Source organism: Schistocerca piceifrons, chromosome 4 (assembly GCF_021461385.2).
Source record: "Schistocerca piceifrons isolate TAMUIC-IGC-003096 chromosome 4, iqSchPice1.1, whole genome shotgun sequence".
Lineage (NCBI taxonomy): Eukaryota > Metazoa > Arthropoda > Insecta > Orthoptera > Acrididae > Schistocerca > Schistocerca piceifrons.
Genome location: NC_060141.1, coordinates 154,305,934 through 154,323,636, shown reverse-complemented (window position 1 = coordinate 154,323,636; position 17,703 = coordinate 154,305,934). Strand labels below are relative to the sequence as shown.

Here is a 17,703-nt window from a genome sequence, read left to right as displayed (position 1 = left end):
GAGATTGTGAAATCCGTCACTAGCAACTAGACCTGAGATAGCGATTAATTAATTGTCAGCGTTTGGCTTATAAAGATCAATCGAAATGAGTCGCCCGTCCATACCACTCCTCTTACTCCAAAACAAATATTGGAGATTTTTCATCAAGGGGATAGTCGTCTCAATTTGACCAAGTTCAGATGAGAAGCAACTCCACAACTGACATGATGGTGTACATGTTACGCGTCTATTGTTTTATTCAAGCATTTTTTTCTTTGAGTCATCAGTCTTCTGACTAGCTTGATGCAGCTCGCCACGAATTCCTCATCCGTGCCAACCATCTCAGAGCAGGACTCGCTTCCTCACTTCTGAATTATTTGTTGGACGTATTATATGTCTTTCCCTATAGTTTTTACCCTCTACAGCTCTGTATAGTACCATGAAACTTATTCCCTGCTGTTTCTGCACATGTCCTGTCAGCCTGACGCCGATACGAACATAACTTTCAATCTAACGCTCACGTTTGTTGTTTTAGCTACAGATTCGAGCAACTCCTGAGTTTGGTGTTTTAACTGCTCAGTAACGTCATGCACATCGACAGCATAACAGAACAAAGTTTGAGGTGTGCTGGTGTATTATCAGAAAACTATTCATCTTCTGTTTTTGTTTTCAGCGCTACTGAATAAAAGTTTTTTGTTTTTTCTAGGCTAAGTGTTTCAGTTACATATTTACCAATTACATCTTCCACAAAAATCACATCAAATATTCTTACTTAGTTCGATTCTCAGTCCTCCGAATTACTTCGTCTTATACAAAAGTCTAGTTCCAAAATCTACGATTCTAGGCGCTTCAATCCGGAACCGCGCTGCTGCTGCGGTCGCAGGTTCGAATCCTGCCTCGGGCATGGATGTTTGTGATGTCTTTAGGTTAAGTTCTAAGTCTAGGGAACTGATGACCTCAGATGTTAAGTCCCATAGTGCTTACAGCAATTTGAACCACTGAACCAAAATCTACATCTGCATTCTTCCTTCAGTGATTCTCCAGAATTATATAGATCGATTATTATATTCATTCTGAATTGAAATATGAAGACATCTATGATTTATCGCGCTTCTTAAGTATTATTTTGCGTGTTTTATAATTAGGCCCGCAAACAATATCGCTTAAAAAGTTGATGGAAGCAGATTTATGTTGATGGCTCCGCAGCCCGCGAGGTCACTCGGCATGGAATAGGGGAAGGAAACAGAACGTGTCCTTTTCGAAGAAACTAAGTTAATAAAACCTAAACCTGTAAACCTGGACGGTCAGATTGAACACCAGCCCTCCCAAACATTGTTCAGACGTCTTAATCTTAAAAAGTTGAACGGATGTAGTTGGTCATCTGGAGATGCTTATTGTCGCCTGAACTACAGATGTGGTTGTAGTTTTGTAATTTGCTCTTTCCCGGCGGTACCGACAAAAATAAGTTGACCAGTGAGGCGTCATCACTCTTGTTAATCCTGCCAGACAGGCCCTAATGCCACAGGGTCCGCTGGCCTGAGCTCGGCCAGGGCTCGGCGGGTCGCCCCGAGTGCAGTGGGAGCCTCGCGGCGCACTAAAAATACAAACACGTAAGTGAATCCTCCGGCTTGCGCGATCAGGCTCGGGTGTTTGTTTACGGTGGAGGCGCGCTAACACGCCGTGACGGTGGCAGTGGGGGCAGCGCGGGGTTGGGGGCTCCGAAATAGCGGCGTCTCTCCAGTCCGGATTGCTGGAGACAGCAGTGAAGCCTGGCACTGGACGCGGGAAGATGTGTACCACTTGTCGCTGCTGTAGAGCTGTACTACTAGTAAACCCGCATCAATATCTCTTCGTCTGGACATCACGAGACATCATGTGGGGTACGTAGCGAAGGGTGCACAGTGCCCTACAGCCCCACTGCTCTCTACTCCCCTTTCTTTTCTATCCTATTCTTAGATGTGGCGAAAGGATAAAGTCCGTCAATACGGCCCCATATAAGTACGAATTTCAGGATGTAGTCGACTCAATAAGTGACGCTACTTCTTTTTTCTTGGCCAATTTCAGTTGAAAATAAACAAAATTTTTTGTGAGGCAATGTGGTATATTACCGCGTCAACCCCTATAGTTTCATGAAATTCCGATAGGTGGTGGCGCTGTACGAAACATTCAACAGAATTGTTGAGGTTCTTTCGGCGAAGACCAGAGCATATTCACTGGCCCTAGCAGAATGTCTGAGGACAACTGGCAGTGAACAAAAGCGCGGTGAGTCGTTGGGCGAGGCGGTCTGTGATCATCGCAACAAGGTCGCGTAAACCTGTCGGTTCTCCCGCATGTCGGCCGGTCGCACAAAGTTGTGACTGCTGAAATGTTGGACCGTGCAGACACTCTCATTCGAGGTGGTCGACGGATCGCAATCGAACATCTAGCTGCTCAGCGGGATGTCTGTTGGTAGTGATGACACACTCGTCCACCAGTTGGAGTACTCAAAGGTATGTGTCTGTAGGGTTCCTCCACGCCTAACACAAGACGTTAAAGAGCAACTAAGGATGCGCTCCGCGAGAAGAAGTACGTGCATAATGGGGAGGTTATTGATGCCGCAAGACTTTGGCTCCGAAGTCCACCAGTAGAGTGGTACCGTGCCGGCATACAGGCCTCCCTGTGAAGTGGTGGAAGGCCGTCGCACTGGATGGACGTTACCTTGAAAAATATAGTTTTTCAGCCAAAAGAGTGGCGAATAATATGGATTATTGGAATCCTGAATAAAACCAACCTTTTTCTTCAGAAAAAAAGTGTTGCATTGCTTCTTGAACATCCCTCGTAACAGAATAAAAGTTCATTCTGGAATAGTTTCTTGGATCTCCTCGCATCACACACAGCACCAATTTAAAGAACGTTTACCCTGTAGTGAATCGTAAAGTAGTTTCTTGAGCATGTCTGTGACTTGCTGATGCTACCCAGAAGAATACACGACGAATCTAGGAACTTATCCCTTCGTCGCTTCTGTATCCTGTGTTAAATCTATTTAACTTGGGTAGTATGCCCGCGAACAAATGAACTGGCCACATGTGGCTTTTTTAAGGATCTCCTCCATCGATGAACTACATGCTGGAATTCTTATAATTCTCCCAATGAATGGCAGCTTTTCCTTGGTCTTAGGGATTTTCTTTTAGGATTTCTCTCGCTGCTCCTTGGGTTTACCTGGCTGGGAGGACCTTACTGGCTCCGCCTCCGGGACAGAGGATGAGCGTGAAGCCCTACGACCAGCTGCTTTTGGGCTCTTCAGCCACTGACGGTTGTCATTTTTCTCACTAGCAGAAACCTGGGAAGAGAGTGACGCAAGGGACCCCTTACTAGTGAGAGAAGCCGAGAAAGACCTAAAAGCTTCTCCGGCTATCCTTAAACTAAATCTCTGAAGCTGAGTGTTCACAATTTTTTGATTACTAAGACTAATTCCACGGATATATAGATATATTTTGGCGATGTGGATTTATTAAAAAAAAGATGCATCGTATTTTTCCGTTTGTTAATTATGACCGATGTCGCCCTGTAGTCAAGACAGAGGGCGTATAAGCCAAGAAGAGCTGGTTTAAACACTACTTAAAATTTGTTATTTTGTTTCTATAAATCATGTGAGATGAATACCAGGATGAGGCAATCTTTATCTGAACCTCCGACTCCTACGTGTTGTGTACCAACGAAGGGGTAAGTCCCATTGTAATGAGTTTACTGTCGTCAATTTAGCAACTGAAATACAAAAAACTCTGGACGCTACTGAATGCAGTTCGAGAGGAGGGAACTAGTCGACGTTTGCGCCATAAGCGATTCGACACTTGCTCCGTTAGCCAATTGTAGCGCACAGAAAAAGTCGTGGGAAATAATGGAAAACGTAAATCTGGAATGTGGGGTGAAGGTTTGAGCACAGTTTCTCTCGAAATCGCAAAATCGAGTAAGGTGTCTTAATCTTTGGGTAACGACACCACAGTGCTCTTCGTTGCTCAGGATGTATGTGGTGGTTAGTGACACAGCACTAGGTAAGGATCATTCAAGAATGAAAAGATCAATAGCGCCTACACCATGTACATCTGTGGTACGAACGGATGTTTATTAAAGTAGATGAGGTGTGCATCCGGCACGATACGCACCTACATCGATTCCAGGGTCAGAGTTCTATAGCTGGTGGTGATGACGGGCATCCGGCGGCACTTCGAGTGGCGTTATCAGGGTGTGGTCGTGCTTCGGCGGTCTTTCGAGCCTTCGCAGCGGCACCCGATAGCAGAGCAGATACCGACGCTGGCTGCGAGATTGCGAAACTTGGAGCAGCGGAGGCGGCTGTCGGCGGGTGTTGTATGCCTCCCGGAGGCAGCATAAATCCCTTGCCGTGAGGAGGAGCGGCTCCTGACGCTCGCGCCCTCTGCGCGCCCTTAAAGTTCCGCGGCGCAGCTCGCGACTTCTTCCAGACAAAAGTCTGCTGCGACAGCTGCAGGTCCACAATTCTGACGGTCTCAGCAGCAAAGCGAGATGTAAAGCATCTCTCAAAGTTCACACCAAGATAAGTCCTTCGACATTTTCATGCAATATGTTTTTAATACCAGCAAGGTTTTTTGTAAATAAAACCACTTTAAATTTCTTGAATTATATTCGAACCGGGACAAAAGACTAGGCCCGTATAAAAGACAATTATTGCTGATGTCATCGACGCGAGGAAAAAAATGTAAATTAAGTTCCAAAAATAAGTCCAGTGATCCAAATCGATCTTGACACTGCTGAAGAAATCACCGGCTGTGCACCGGCCGGGGTGGCCGAGCTGTTCTAGGCGCTTCAGTCTGGAACCGCGCGACCGCTACGGTCGCAGGTTCGAATCCTACCTCGGGCATGGATGTGTGTGATGTCCTTAGGTTAGTTAGGTTGGTTCAAATGGCTCTGAGCACTATGTGACTTAACATCTGAGGTCATCAGTCCCCTAGAACTTAGAACTACTTAAACCTAACTAACCTAAGGACATCACACACATCCATGCCCGAGGCAGGATTCGAACCTGCGACCGTAGCAGTCACGCGGTTCCGGACTGAAGCGACCAGAACCGCACGGCCACCGCGGCTGGCGGTTAGTTATCTCCGCTGGGACCAGCCACACAGTCCATGACTGCAGCGCCCAAGACCGCTCGGCTAATCCCGCGCAGAAAAGTAAAAGAACGAGTTTCATCAACGTAGTTATAAAGTTTTCAAATAACTTCGCAAGGAACTCGCAACACCGTATTTGGATTCTCAATTACGTCCCTCAGCTCGTCAATGGTACAAGAGAATGGATCAGCAGCACTGTGGATAGTCGTTACAGTCCCAGATGTAGAAAATAAAAATTTTTAGTGAACGTGTCCCTTCGACCAAATTCGTATTAAGTATACTTTCCAATTTGTTAAAATTATTTCTCTGGCTTCCATCGAGGGAACGTAATAATTTTAAAAGTCTCACCATCTCTCTTCTAACTTATCTTTCTTCCACTGCACACATGACTTGTAATACAGTTCCTTTCTTGTGCAATTTATTATCCCTTCAGTTTATTCCCGGTGACAATAACCTCCACAATAACAACAGAGGTCTGTTTGGTTTGGCTTTCCGAATTCAACAACGGTCTGCTAATAGCAACTTCACACCCTTATTTCAATATTACGACTTTTGTGTCTCTAATAGTTTTTAATAGGACATCTCATCGCCACAGTTATTGGACATTTTCTAAGCTTTTCTGCATTTGTGATTCCCTCCTCTTATCATCTGCCGAGAGTACTGAACTATTTGGTTAGCATAAAGAACTGAGTTATCAAGTTAGCAAGCACTGATGTCACACGCGGCATTGTGAGACACACGGAAAACTGCAAAATGTTCTGAACAAGTACTGTTCGTAACGTACTTAGCTTTCTTAACAGAGTGACCGAAGAGCGGGAAATGTGACTTCCGAAACTGTACTATCTTTTCCCCTCTTTGGCGCTAGAGAAGACGTGCACAGATTCGCACATATTTGTAGCACTATTTATTGGGTTTGTTTTTATATTAGATGTCTCTCAGAGCATCGGTACAAATAACTAAACCAAAAATTAGTTCTTTTCACTATTTTATTCAATGATCAGAGTGTTATAGAAAATGATGACAAAATTAACAGGATGTTAACAGTTCAAACTGTTAACGTACAGGGAGACATAATCAAATTGAAGAAAAATCAACTCGCTTTTCACAGGTCGAGATTTGTTGCGTTCCCGCCTACGTACGGTACTAAACACGCCGATACGCGGGTCGCGGCTGAGAGGGACATGGGAGGCGGGAAGAGCTCTAGGATCCGCAGTAGTAGTAGGAGGTGAAGGGGCGGGCCGGCCCGTGGCCGTGGCCGAGGGCGTGGGCGTGGGCGTGGCTGCCGGAGCTCGCGGAGACGACACGCTGCCTACCTGGGTCTGCGGCGTCGACGCCCGGCTGCGACGGCGGCTGCTGCGACAGCGGGCCCGGCGTGCCGCCCGCGCCCGAGCCCGGGGACCGCACGTCGTCGTTCCCGGGGCCTCCGTACGACAGCGTCGAGCTGGGCGGCCTCTGCAACACACGGGGCACCGCAACACATGTAGTCGGCCGCACACCACCGCCAAATTATACACCATTCTCAAGTCCGTTACACACCGCCGCGGACATGCAGTCAGTCACACACCACCACTGAATAAGTCACTACACAATCAGACACAAACTGCCAAGCAGTCAGCCACATACCACCTGCATGCAGCCAACTGCACACTACCACACCCTCATCCACATATTGTCAAGCTGTCAGCCACATGTTGCCACACAGTCAGCTATACACCACCAGCAGGCAGTCAACTGCACACCATCATACAGTCAACCACAAACATCAAGCTACAGCCACACACCACCAAACAGTCATCTAAATGCCTCTATGCAGTCAGCCACACGGGACCACATAGTCAGCTAAATGCCCCTATGCAGTCTGCTGCACACCACTATGAAATAAGCCACATATCACAATCAGCGACACACTGCCACACACCACCAGCATGCAGTCAACTGTGCATCGTTAAACAGTCAAAAATACACTGTCAAGCTGTACACTTCTATAAACACAACAGGCTACCTCAGCCAACTACAGGTACACACTTTTGTATGTGTTTACACTGGGACAGATCTTCAGCAAACGTTCTTACGTACCAAAACATGCAACCTTCCTTGCTTTAGTAATCGAAGAGAAAAAACTCGAGAGCATATTGAATAAACTGAAAAATCGTTGCGGTTCTAGACGCTACAGTCTGGAGCCGAGCGACCGCTACGGTCGCAGGTTCGAATCCTGCCTCGGGCATGGATGTGTGTGATGTCCTTAGGTTAGTTAGGTTTAATTAGTTCTAAGTTCTAGGCGACTGATGACCTAAGCAGTTAAGTCGCATAGGGCTCTATAAATATGAAGGTAACTACCACCTGAAACTCATCCTGTTAACAACCAAAATGTGTGCAGTATCATCTATCTTCAGTAACAGCAGTAATATTTTAAAATATTACGACCCTCTATTGTAATCAAGAGGATGGATCGCAACTTAATGTATGAAAAAAGAAATAGCGATGTAAAATAAATACTGCTAGGCAATATCATATCCTTAACTGGAAGGACACTTCCAGGTGATGAGTCACATAGAATCTTCAATTAAATAGCCGGCGGCGGTGGTCGAGCGGCTCTAGGCGCTTCAGTCCGGAACCGCGCGACTGCTAAGGTCGCAGGTTCGAATCCTGCCTCCGGCATGGATGTGTGTGATCTCCTTAGATTAGTTAGGTTTAAGTAGTTCTAAGTTCTAGGGGACTGATGACCTCAGATGTCAAGTCCCATAGTGCTTAGAGCCATTTGAATATTTTTTTTTTTTTTCAATTAAATGCGACCTCCATTGTACGGACACCGGCAACGGACTAAGAGACTCATATCTATTCAATGTATAGGTCACGAAGGAAAAAGTACGTTGATGCAGTGGTTGTTTATATTTGTAATGAAACGTTTCATACAAGATATTCCACGATCTGCGTAAAATACGATTCGAACTGTGCCAGTACAGGGCCGGCCGCGGTGGTCTAGCGGTTCTAGGCGCTCAGTCCGGAACCGCGAGACTGCTATGGTCGCAGGTTCGAATCCTGCCTCGGGCATGGATGTGTGTGATGTCCTTAGGTTAGTTAGGTTTAAGTAGTTCTAAGTTCTAGGGACTGATGACCACAGATGTTAAGTCCCATAGTGCTCAGAGCCATTGGCCATTGCCAGTACAGGGCATTATCTTTACAAATAATAATACAAAACTATTAGAGGTAGGGACTTAAATGCAAGTCGATGCCAATACTTTCTCCTATTCTTCGGTATGTGCGTGCGTGTCTCACAGCTGAGAACACGAGTTTCAAGACGTAAAATTGTGACATAGAGCTTTAATGAACCATTTCTCTTAACACGCTCGCTAGAAAGCCGTAACAAGCTGTCTCAAATACGGTGTGAAACACACGTTGGCAGTACGCCCAGATTCTATACTATTACGTACCGCAGTCTTATGTGAAATATGTCAGGAATGTCTTTATTACGCGCACTGAGAGTCAGTGTGTACAAACGTTCGCGTGAAGTATTTAAATTAAAGTACTGAGTATTCGCTTTTTCTTTGGCTAAAGTTGTTTAAATGTCAAGTGCTTTTATCACGAAGGACAGCGTATCGGTTGCGTACATCGAGACACGGCTAGAGGCAGTACGTTCTAAGTAGCAGCGTGCGCGTCGATGTTGTTATCACGGAAGAACTGTGTCCCATGTGGTTCTCCTTGACTGGGCGACAGGAGCCTAATGACAGCGGAGAGTGTGTTACTCGTATTCACTAGAAATGTCGTTTTCCTTGAGTGGTGAGAAGTGTTCGCGAGCAGACTGAACTCTTCTCGGTAAAAGAATCATCTGAGCGTCTTTGCACTGAAACCTATAGTACATTTACAAGGTCTAAAAGTAACTAATGAAAAGAATTATAATTTATTCGTACATAAGAGATTTTTCAGTACGGTGAGGAAACAAATAATATTGTCTCCGTAGGTGTGAACGTTCTCTTAAAGTAATTTTGTGTTGCAGTTTCTTCTCAAAAGCACAAGTTCCAGCTACCTCTTCCTTTCTTTAGTGGAAGCGCTTGGTTCTACTAGTACCGTGTTTCTGAACCATGCGCTGCAAGGGAAAAATATGGAAGGATTGTTATTGCTTTCGCTAATGTCTCCACGACAATGTACAAGTCACACATGCCTTGTAAACATTTTCTGCATGTGAACCACCAACCGTCATGAATGCTGACACTAGTGAAACCAAGTGGTTTAATCAGACCTAACAATAAGTGGTATTGGATGTAGATGTTATATGCACTTATGTAAATGTCTGGACCATTTCCCAAACGTGTAACGAAATGATGGTAGCTAATATTATAACTTCTGGTTTGTTGTTAATTAAAATAACATCGACATAATTTCAGGAACTATGTCCTTCGGTCTGTTCCGGTCTCAATCGATCTTTGCCTCGATCCTTCTAGGTTTCTGCAACTAATAAGTCTGATTGCCATTTTCAGAATCTTTGTTTGTCTATCCTTTCTAAATGCTTTTTCCGCTCCTTCTAATTTTTTTCCATTTTATATCGCAACGCAAATATCTGTAGTTGGTTCGGTGTATCCTTGTTTCTCTTTTTATCAAGATTTGTGCCAGCAGTCCTCTAACGAATTTCACTTCTGTGGGTTCTATGCTGTAGTCTTTCTGTCTTAATGTCTACGTTTCGCTACAATACAGAATAACTGGCCCCGCTAGTATCTTGTAGGTCTTGAGCTGTGTTTTGGTCCGAACTGTTTCCCGTGTTCCTCCAATAGTTCTGCACGTTGGCTGCTATCTTCCTAATTTATTATTTATGTCTCTTTTGTAATCATAGAGCTATCACTCCTAATTAATTAAAATGCTGAAACTGTTCTAAAATTCTGTCATCCAAAATAGTCTTTGCTCTCATTGAATCTGTGTTGGAATGACACGGTTACTGATTTTGAGGTAGAAATTTTAAAGTTTTATTCTTTAAAAATCTTACGTACTAAACAAATAGCTCTTTGAAGGTTATCTCCATTGTTTTGCAAAATCATTAATTTATCAGCATATGCTAGCACATTTAAACTCGTCCTTCCTATCTTGATTATAGATGGTGCCTGATCCTTCCATCTGTGTAGAGTACCGTCCATACAGATGATAAAAAGGGTGGGTGACAATACACATCCTTATCTTACTCTTTAATTAATAACTAAATTTCCCCCACTGTAATAAGATGAATAACATGGAATAAAGGTATAATAAGGATGTAAAAATCAAACACCTTTCTGCTATCTAGCTTCCAAACTTATTTTATTTCGTTACCAGTTTCGGCGATTTACTACGCGATCTTCGGGCCCCTGAACGACGTGTAGGAAGATTCCTCCTTGTTCCTGGTCAAAACAGTGGCCAGCGATACTGGTATTAGTAGATTTCTGCAGTCTATAGTGATCCCTAATAGCAAGCAGAAATTTACTAATACCAGTATTTCTGGCCCCTGTTTTGACCAAACCGAGGTGGAGTCTTCCTACACGTTGACCAGGGGCTTGAAGATGACATAGTAAATCGCCGAAACTGGTAGCCAAATAAAATTACGTTTGGAAACTAGACAGCTGCAAGGTGTTTGATTTGACATCCTGTATCGAAGAGCCGAGTCCCGCAACCATCTCTGAAAAGATGGACATACAGAGAAAGCTACAATAATGTCGGTAGATGGGGAATGTGAAAAGGATATAAGTAACGGAGGAATTGAGCACATGAAAAATAGGAATGCCTAGTCCGTTTCCTGTCTTAGCACTGCGAAAAATAATATCAGTTGGGGACTAAACGACGCTGTACTTTCGGGTCTGCTTCTAAATATCTAAATGGGTGTCGTGGTTAGTAGGTGTCTAAACGAAGTAGAAGCCTGTAGAAATTGGCGAGTGCATTATCTCGAAAATTTAATCTGATTGCACCAATTAAAACGTATACTATGGAGGTGAATTCCACCAAGAAACAGGGTGTACATATTCAGCAGACTGCTATAGCGATGCAGAAGACAACAGCTTGTTTGCTCTTCTGTATGTATCGGCTAATGGACTTTATGTACACTACTCCATTGTTTTTGTGCCACATACGCACGGGAGTACGATGAATAGATGTCCACGTGTACCAGCGATGTAGTAAAATGTGAAATGAAGCCTGAGTTTAATATATGTACTTGAAAATGACCCACGGTTGAAACTGGCTAATTTCACGGATAATGAACAGATTACAGCCTACCTGGACCACATTTTCATTCTCAGCAGCTAGTGGTAATTAATCAATAGCGTACATCTATTTTCTGTTAGGTCTCTCGACGGGATTGCTAATTTATTAGGTTCAAGTGGTTCAAATGGCTCTGAGCACTGTGGGACTTAACATCTGAGGTCATCAGTCCCCTAGAACTTAGAACTAAACTGCCCGTGCAGGATTCGAACCTGCGACCGTAGCAGTCGCGCTGTTCCAGACTGAAGCGCCTACAACCGCTCGGCCACACCGGCCGGTTAATTTATTAGGGCTACGCAGAGTAGGACTTGACAGGGATGAAAGTGCAGTATCTTGAAGACTGTTTAGTTTTTGTGCTATTTTTGGAAGACTGCCCTGAGAACGCTGTATCGATAAGTGACCTGGGACCTTCTCCGCTCGAGACCAGCACGCCAACACAGTTTCCAGCTGACTGGGGTTGCGCAGAGTAGGACTGGAATGGATGTAACTGCACTATTGTTTAGTTGTTGTACAACTGTCGGAGGACTGCCCCGGGAAAGTCGTATCGATGAATGACCCGGGAACGTCTCAGCTCGGGACTGGCACGGAAGCACGAGGGTGACATCCGATAGGGGTAGCTTATCGTATGCAGAGCAGCGGTGGGAGTGAGATTGTCTGGTTGTGAGCGTGGGCACGGGATGCTTGGCAACAGGGCGCAGATCTGCTGGCGACGCTAAGTGTCCCCAATGAACGCCGGGGAGGGGGCCAGCCCGGAGCCGAGCAGCGCCGCGCCAGCTACAGGCCACTGTGCTGCCCTACTGCTGTGGCTCCGACTGCGGGGCCCATCCGCATTAGCTGCCGCCCGGGCCTCTGCGCCCATCGCCGCGTGACTCACGCTGCGGGCTCAGGCCGCCTGGCTTCCTCATTCCTGGCCGGTCAGACGTCTGCTCTCCCCCGGAAGTGTTTACGCATCCCCCAGTCTCCTCAGGACATTACCCACAGTCCACAGTGCAAACAAAGGACATCGATTTTCAGTGCAACAAAACTGATCACTGACTTATCCCTCTCCCAAGAATTCGATCCTCTGTCCATACATTGTAAATGTTCAAATGTGTGTGAATTCCTAAGGGACCAAACTGCTGAGGTCATCGGTCTCTAGACTTGCGCACTACTTAAACTGCCGGCCGAGTGGCCGTGCGGTTCTAGACGCTACAGTCTGGAACCGAGCGACCGCTACGGTTGCAGGTTCGAATCCCGCCTCGGGCATGGATGTGTGTGATGTCCTTAGGTTGGTTATGTTTAATTAGTTCTAAGTTCTAGGCGACTGATGACCACAGAAGTTAAGTCGCATAGTGCTCAGAGCCACTTGAACTACTTAAACTAACTTACGCTAAGGACAACACACACATCCATGCCCGTGGGAGGACTCGAACCTCCGGCGGGAGGAGCCGCGCAATCCGTGACATGGCGCCTCTATAACCGCGCGCATCATACATTGACTTAATGTCAGTCTTGGGTGTGTTGCGTTGTTTGGGGGAAGAGACCAAACAGCGAGGTCATCGGTCTCATCGGATTAGGGAAGGAAGTCGGCCGTGCCCTTTCAAAGGCACCACCCCAGCATTTGCCTGCAGCGATGTAGGGAAATCACGGAAAACCTAAATCAGGATGGCTGGACGCGGGATTGAACCGTCGTCCTCCAGAATGCGAGTCCAGTGTGCTACCACTGCGCCACCTCGCTCGGTCTTGGGTGTGTCCTAAAACTTCTGCCACAGTTCGAAAATTAAATGATTACAGGTGTCTTTGGTTTTTCTGAGTAACTTAATGGGCTTATGTTTAGGTATAAATCGTACAGAATGCGCTTCAATCCTCGCCGGCCGCAGATCTTTTTACTATCTCTACCGAGGCAAACTGAACAGTGGCTTGTACTCACATTAAAAGTTAGATCCCCCTGTAATTGGTTGGGTAATCCAATTCCCAGGTAAGATGAAAGAAACCACTTGCAACAAGAATATGATGCTGTGCCAAAGCCAGCCTCGTTTCTGGATGATACCACACTACTACTTACAATTAAATGGTAAGCGTGTAGAAGACTGGCCAATGCAGTGGATTGTTGGATTGTTTGGTTTCGATGGTGATCTGTGTTTATAAGCTAGGCAGTTCAGAAATACTGCCCTTAATGCATTATATACAGCGTCACCCAAAAGTTCGCTAAGGTCTGAAAATGCACTGGGAATTAAGTCCCACGCTTCTTGACAGTGCCTAGGGGAACGATGCGAGAGACCAGTACCGCCGTACTAGGTAAGGTCCTAATGGAGGTGGTTTGCCGTTGCCTCCTTCCGACCGTAATGGGGATGAATGAGGATGACGGAGACGACACAACAACACCCAGTCATTTTGGGGCAGGTGAAAATCCCTGACCCCGCCGGCAATCGAACCAGAGACCCTGTGCTCGGGAAGCGAGAACGCTACCTCGAGACCACGAGCGACGGACGAAAATGTAGTACTTCACGAAATACTGTGGCTGAAAAGACATGGGGCTTTACTGAAACCAAAATCGAGTCCACAAACGGCCAACATATCGTGAATAAAATGTCAGCGTGACGGGTACGAGGTACGCCGATGTGCTACAGAATCGCATCATTCCTAGCCTGGCTGATAAAGTACTTGCTGGAAGGTACGACTTAGGTGCTGAATGGCACTCCATCCCTTATTGCTACACTTGTGAAAGATCTCCTGCGAACGTCGTTTGATGAGGACCGCGTGCTGAGCAGCTGCCAGTTCCCCTGTCCTCAATCCGTGTGATTAATGGTAGGACACCAAAAGACAACATCTGATGACAATTTCTCACCATACCTACTGACATGCTTTATAGTGCTGTATACAACATTGTCCCTCGATTAAAGCTACTGTTGACGACTGACGGCCGACATGTTGAGCATTTGTTATAAAGAACATCGTCTTTGCAAAACATCAGTTGTTATGCTAATTATTGCTTTCGTATCATATTAAGCGCAGTCTATTGATCACTTCGTGCACTTTATTTTGATTCAGTACTGTGTCATCTCAAGCAAACAATGGTAATTTTTACATCTCTGTCTACACTATTCCGTGACGTATTGAATTTTGAAACGTTAACGAAATTCTGGGTCACTCTGTACTTGGAAGTACTAGCATAATTATCGACACGGATTCTATATTATTGAAGGAGGCATCGAATGGATAATGGACTGGGGTTTAAAATAAACTTATTTAATGTCTCGATGACGAAATCATTAAAGTAGAAACATTAACCTAGTCAGAGTTGGATAAGAGAAAAGGAGAGGACAATGAAAGCGCCTCTGAAGCTACTGAATGTGTGGATCCCACACATACGTAGTCGTCCGCAACCAGTATGAATCTAGTTAAAATCCTTCTGGGTGTACTGCTGCGTCATCTTATAAAATACTTAAAATGTTTAAATAACAATGACCTGACTGACTGACTCACTATCGCCCAGCCCTAACCGCTAAGGATAAAAACTTGAGATTTGGAGAAGGTGTGGATTTTGTACTATAGGCATCGTTTAAGAAGGGATTGTTCGAAATTCCATTCCTAAGGGTTGAAATAGGGAATGACCGGCTTTTTGAAAATATTTCGTTAATCAGGGAATTTTGAAGCTAGAATTACAAAATCCGGTAATTTGTTTCTCAGCCAGAAAACAAAAAACGCGTGTTTCAGAATTTTGGAAATACAGTCACTAAGGGGGTAAAATAGCGGGTAAAAGTTTTCTTTAAAATAAATAATTACTAAAGAACTACTGAAAGATTTTTAATGCTACGTCTAAGTCAATTAGTATTCGACTTTTCTGTCAGAAATGAAATAGTACATGTTTCATTGTTTCCGGAAATTCATCCCCTAAGATAGTGCAATAATGTATTAAAATTTTTAAGGAAATATTTCTTTATATCAAAAAATTTTAAAGCTACATTTATGAGAAATTGTTGGATATAACGAAATACTTGTTAGGGGATGAAAGTTGGTATGGAAATACCCGCACAAGAACGCAAAAAGCGTGATTAACCAAAACTCCAGCTACCGGAATCGCCGTTTGGTCAGAAGTACATTCGGAAAAGATCATGCTTATAAATCTTCAATTAGCGTGAAAAGCTTAGAAGGTGATGCAATTTGTGAACGACATAAAAATTCCATTAAATGAAAACAAAAAAGAAATTCTGCAGGCCCATACAGTCTGCGCGAACGGAGCAGTGGGCGCTAAGCTAGTATTAAAATAACCAGCGTTTCGGCCGTGTTGCAACGAGCTTCCTCGGGGCTTGCATGTGCCTGGGTTCATATCGTCGCTCGGTAGTCCAGCCTACGCCCAGAGTGCTGAACACTACGCCGTATCCTCAATGTGTCATCTTTAAGCAATAATTAAAACCCTAAATCATTAGGAACAAATCGGTTACTGGATTCTTCCCCAATAAGGCCCCATCTAGATACCCTCGTAGTTCTGATGGTTAAATGCAGTAAATTTTATAGTATCCGAACTAAATTACATAATTAAGGTCGGTGAGAAGCACACTGGAGAAGCTATGTTATTTTTGCCCATGTCACCGACCTAAGTTGGCATTGTATTTGAAAATAGAGTTCCGTGATTCATGAAAGGCGGAGAGCAGTTGATTAACGAAGCGAAATAATGACCGTATTCCGTAACGGCTACCACTGGCACACGAGGAAGTGCAAAAGCAAGCCGATGATCTTTTGATAATGTGCGCACAGCGAAACCGCGGAGATCACAACCACCGCCTTGCAGGTGCACTGGCAACTTGAGACGATTTAGTCACTCCGAGTGCTCTGGAGAAGAAAAAGCCGAAAGAGGGGCGCAAATCTCTGGCGGCAAAGGGGTGGAGCGGGGAAGCGAGAGGGGGCAGTGGCGCGCTGTGTCGCATCGCACGCGGCGTGACCAAGTTTTAAGCGGCTTTTCCGAGTAAAGTCCATTAATCATCCCCCCTTCGAAGTAATTAACACAAAAGTAGAGCGGGCAGGCGAAGAGCGAGCGGAGCGCAGCGCCGGGTGTGATGCCCCGTGGGCCAGCCACCCAAAGGGGAGAGAGAGCAGCGCACCCGGGCTCGGCCGCCACTTTGATGCAATATGAATGCGGCGGCAGCGGCAGTGGCGGCGCCGTAATTTGTACGTGTAACCCGGCATTAATTATGAGTGTGCGTGAGCTGTAATGGCGCGCGTGATGGCGCTGGACCCAGGCCGGCGTGGCGCTATCTCGTTTCATCGCAACACGGCGAGCCGAGCCGCGCCGAGGCGCTCGCGTCGCAAAAAGAGCCCGAGCGCCGTCCACAGAGGAGCCTCCAGGAATTGGAGAGACAGGCCAGCAGGAGCAGGGGTGGAAAGTCTACCCACCGGCGCAGCACTCGACAGGGCCACCATCGTCCATCACTTCACACTCGTAGCACACTTTTGCTTTTAAGACACCCTCGTTTGAGGAACAGGTATTGGATCAAAAGAAATGCTTCGTACAAATATGTAATTTTCAGGAGAAAAACAAAGTTGAGAAGGTTTGCTTCCAATTGTGGGGCGTGGTGGATGTTCTGTGGCAGTTCTGAAAATTCCGTAGGACTCACGGTTATCGTGAAAGGCAGGTATGTCTGTGACACAGTGTTGCAAGACGATGTTCATTCAATGACGTAGGAAGTGATTCACTATGGGATTGCATTCTCAGAATTATAATCATGTCCCATTAAGAGAGCTAAAAATGGCCAGAATTAAAATAATGCAACTTCCCTCATCTTGACAACTGCTGCGATTGAGTATTGTTTGCAAAATTTTTTGACCTAGAGGTTAGCGATGTGAACTAGGTGTTGAGCTAGGCCCTAACTCCGAGTTCTTACGTAGATGTGCCGATCGCGACCGACCGACCGCATGTCATCCTATGTCAACGGCGTCATTTCAATGCGATATGGAGGGGCTTGGCATCACAATGCCATTCTCTAGGTTGTTGGCTTTCTTGACCTTACAGCCCCTACTTCTACTCTGCAGTAGATCCTCAATTGGCATCACGAGGCTGAGTGTACGCCGCTCCAGTCCTCCCAATAAGGAAAAATCCCTGGCTGTACCTGTGCCCTCCACATAGCAGCCAGACATCTGATCACTGAGCTACGGAGACGGACTGACTTAAGTGTGAGTTTTGATATCGCCATTTCCTTCCACATCTTCGTCCAATACCAGCTTGTGCTCCATCACTAGTGACGTTATAGTTCAGGGGACAATGTCTAGCCCTCGTATGTCATTTTGAACATTAGAGGGCCCTTGTTGACTGCGCTGGTAGAAACAAGTAAAATCTTTGAATCCTACGCCAGCATCTCTCAGGGAGTTAGAACAATTGCTTCAGGAAGAACGATGTAAAAGCTACTTTACG

At 45.5% G+C, this 17,703-nt stretch overlaps 1 protein-coding gene across 1 annotated transcript in view; it reads right to left on the bottom strand.

The window, feature by feature from the left end:
* LOC124795688 (homeobox protein homothorax) overlaps nucleotides 1–17,703 on the bottom strand; it is a 1,001,790-nt gene that overhangs the window by 615,383 nt on the left and 368,704 nt on the right. Inside the window, exon 7 of the mRNA XM_047259768.1 lies at nucleotides 6,413–6,551. Within this exon, the coding sequence (XP_047115724.1) occupies nucleotides 6,413–6,551 (139 nt within the window). The remainder of the gene's footprint in view (nucleotides 1–6,412; nucleotides 6,552–17,703) is intronic.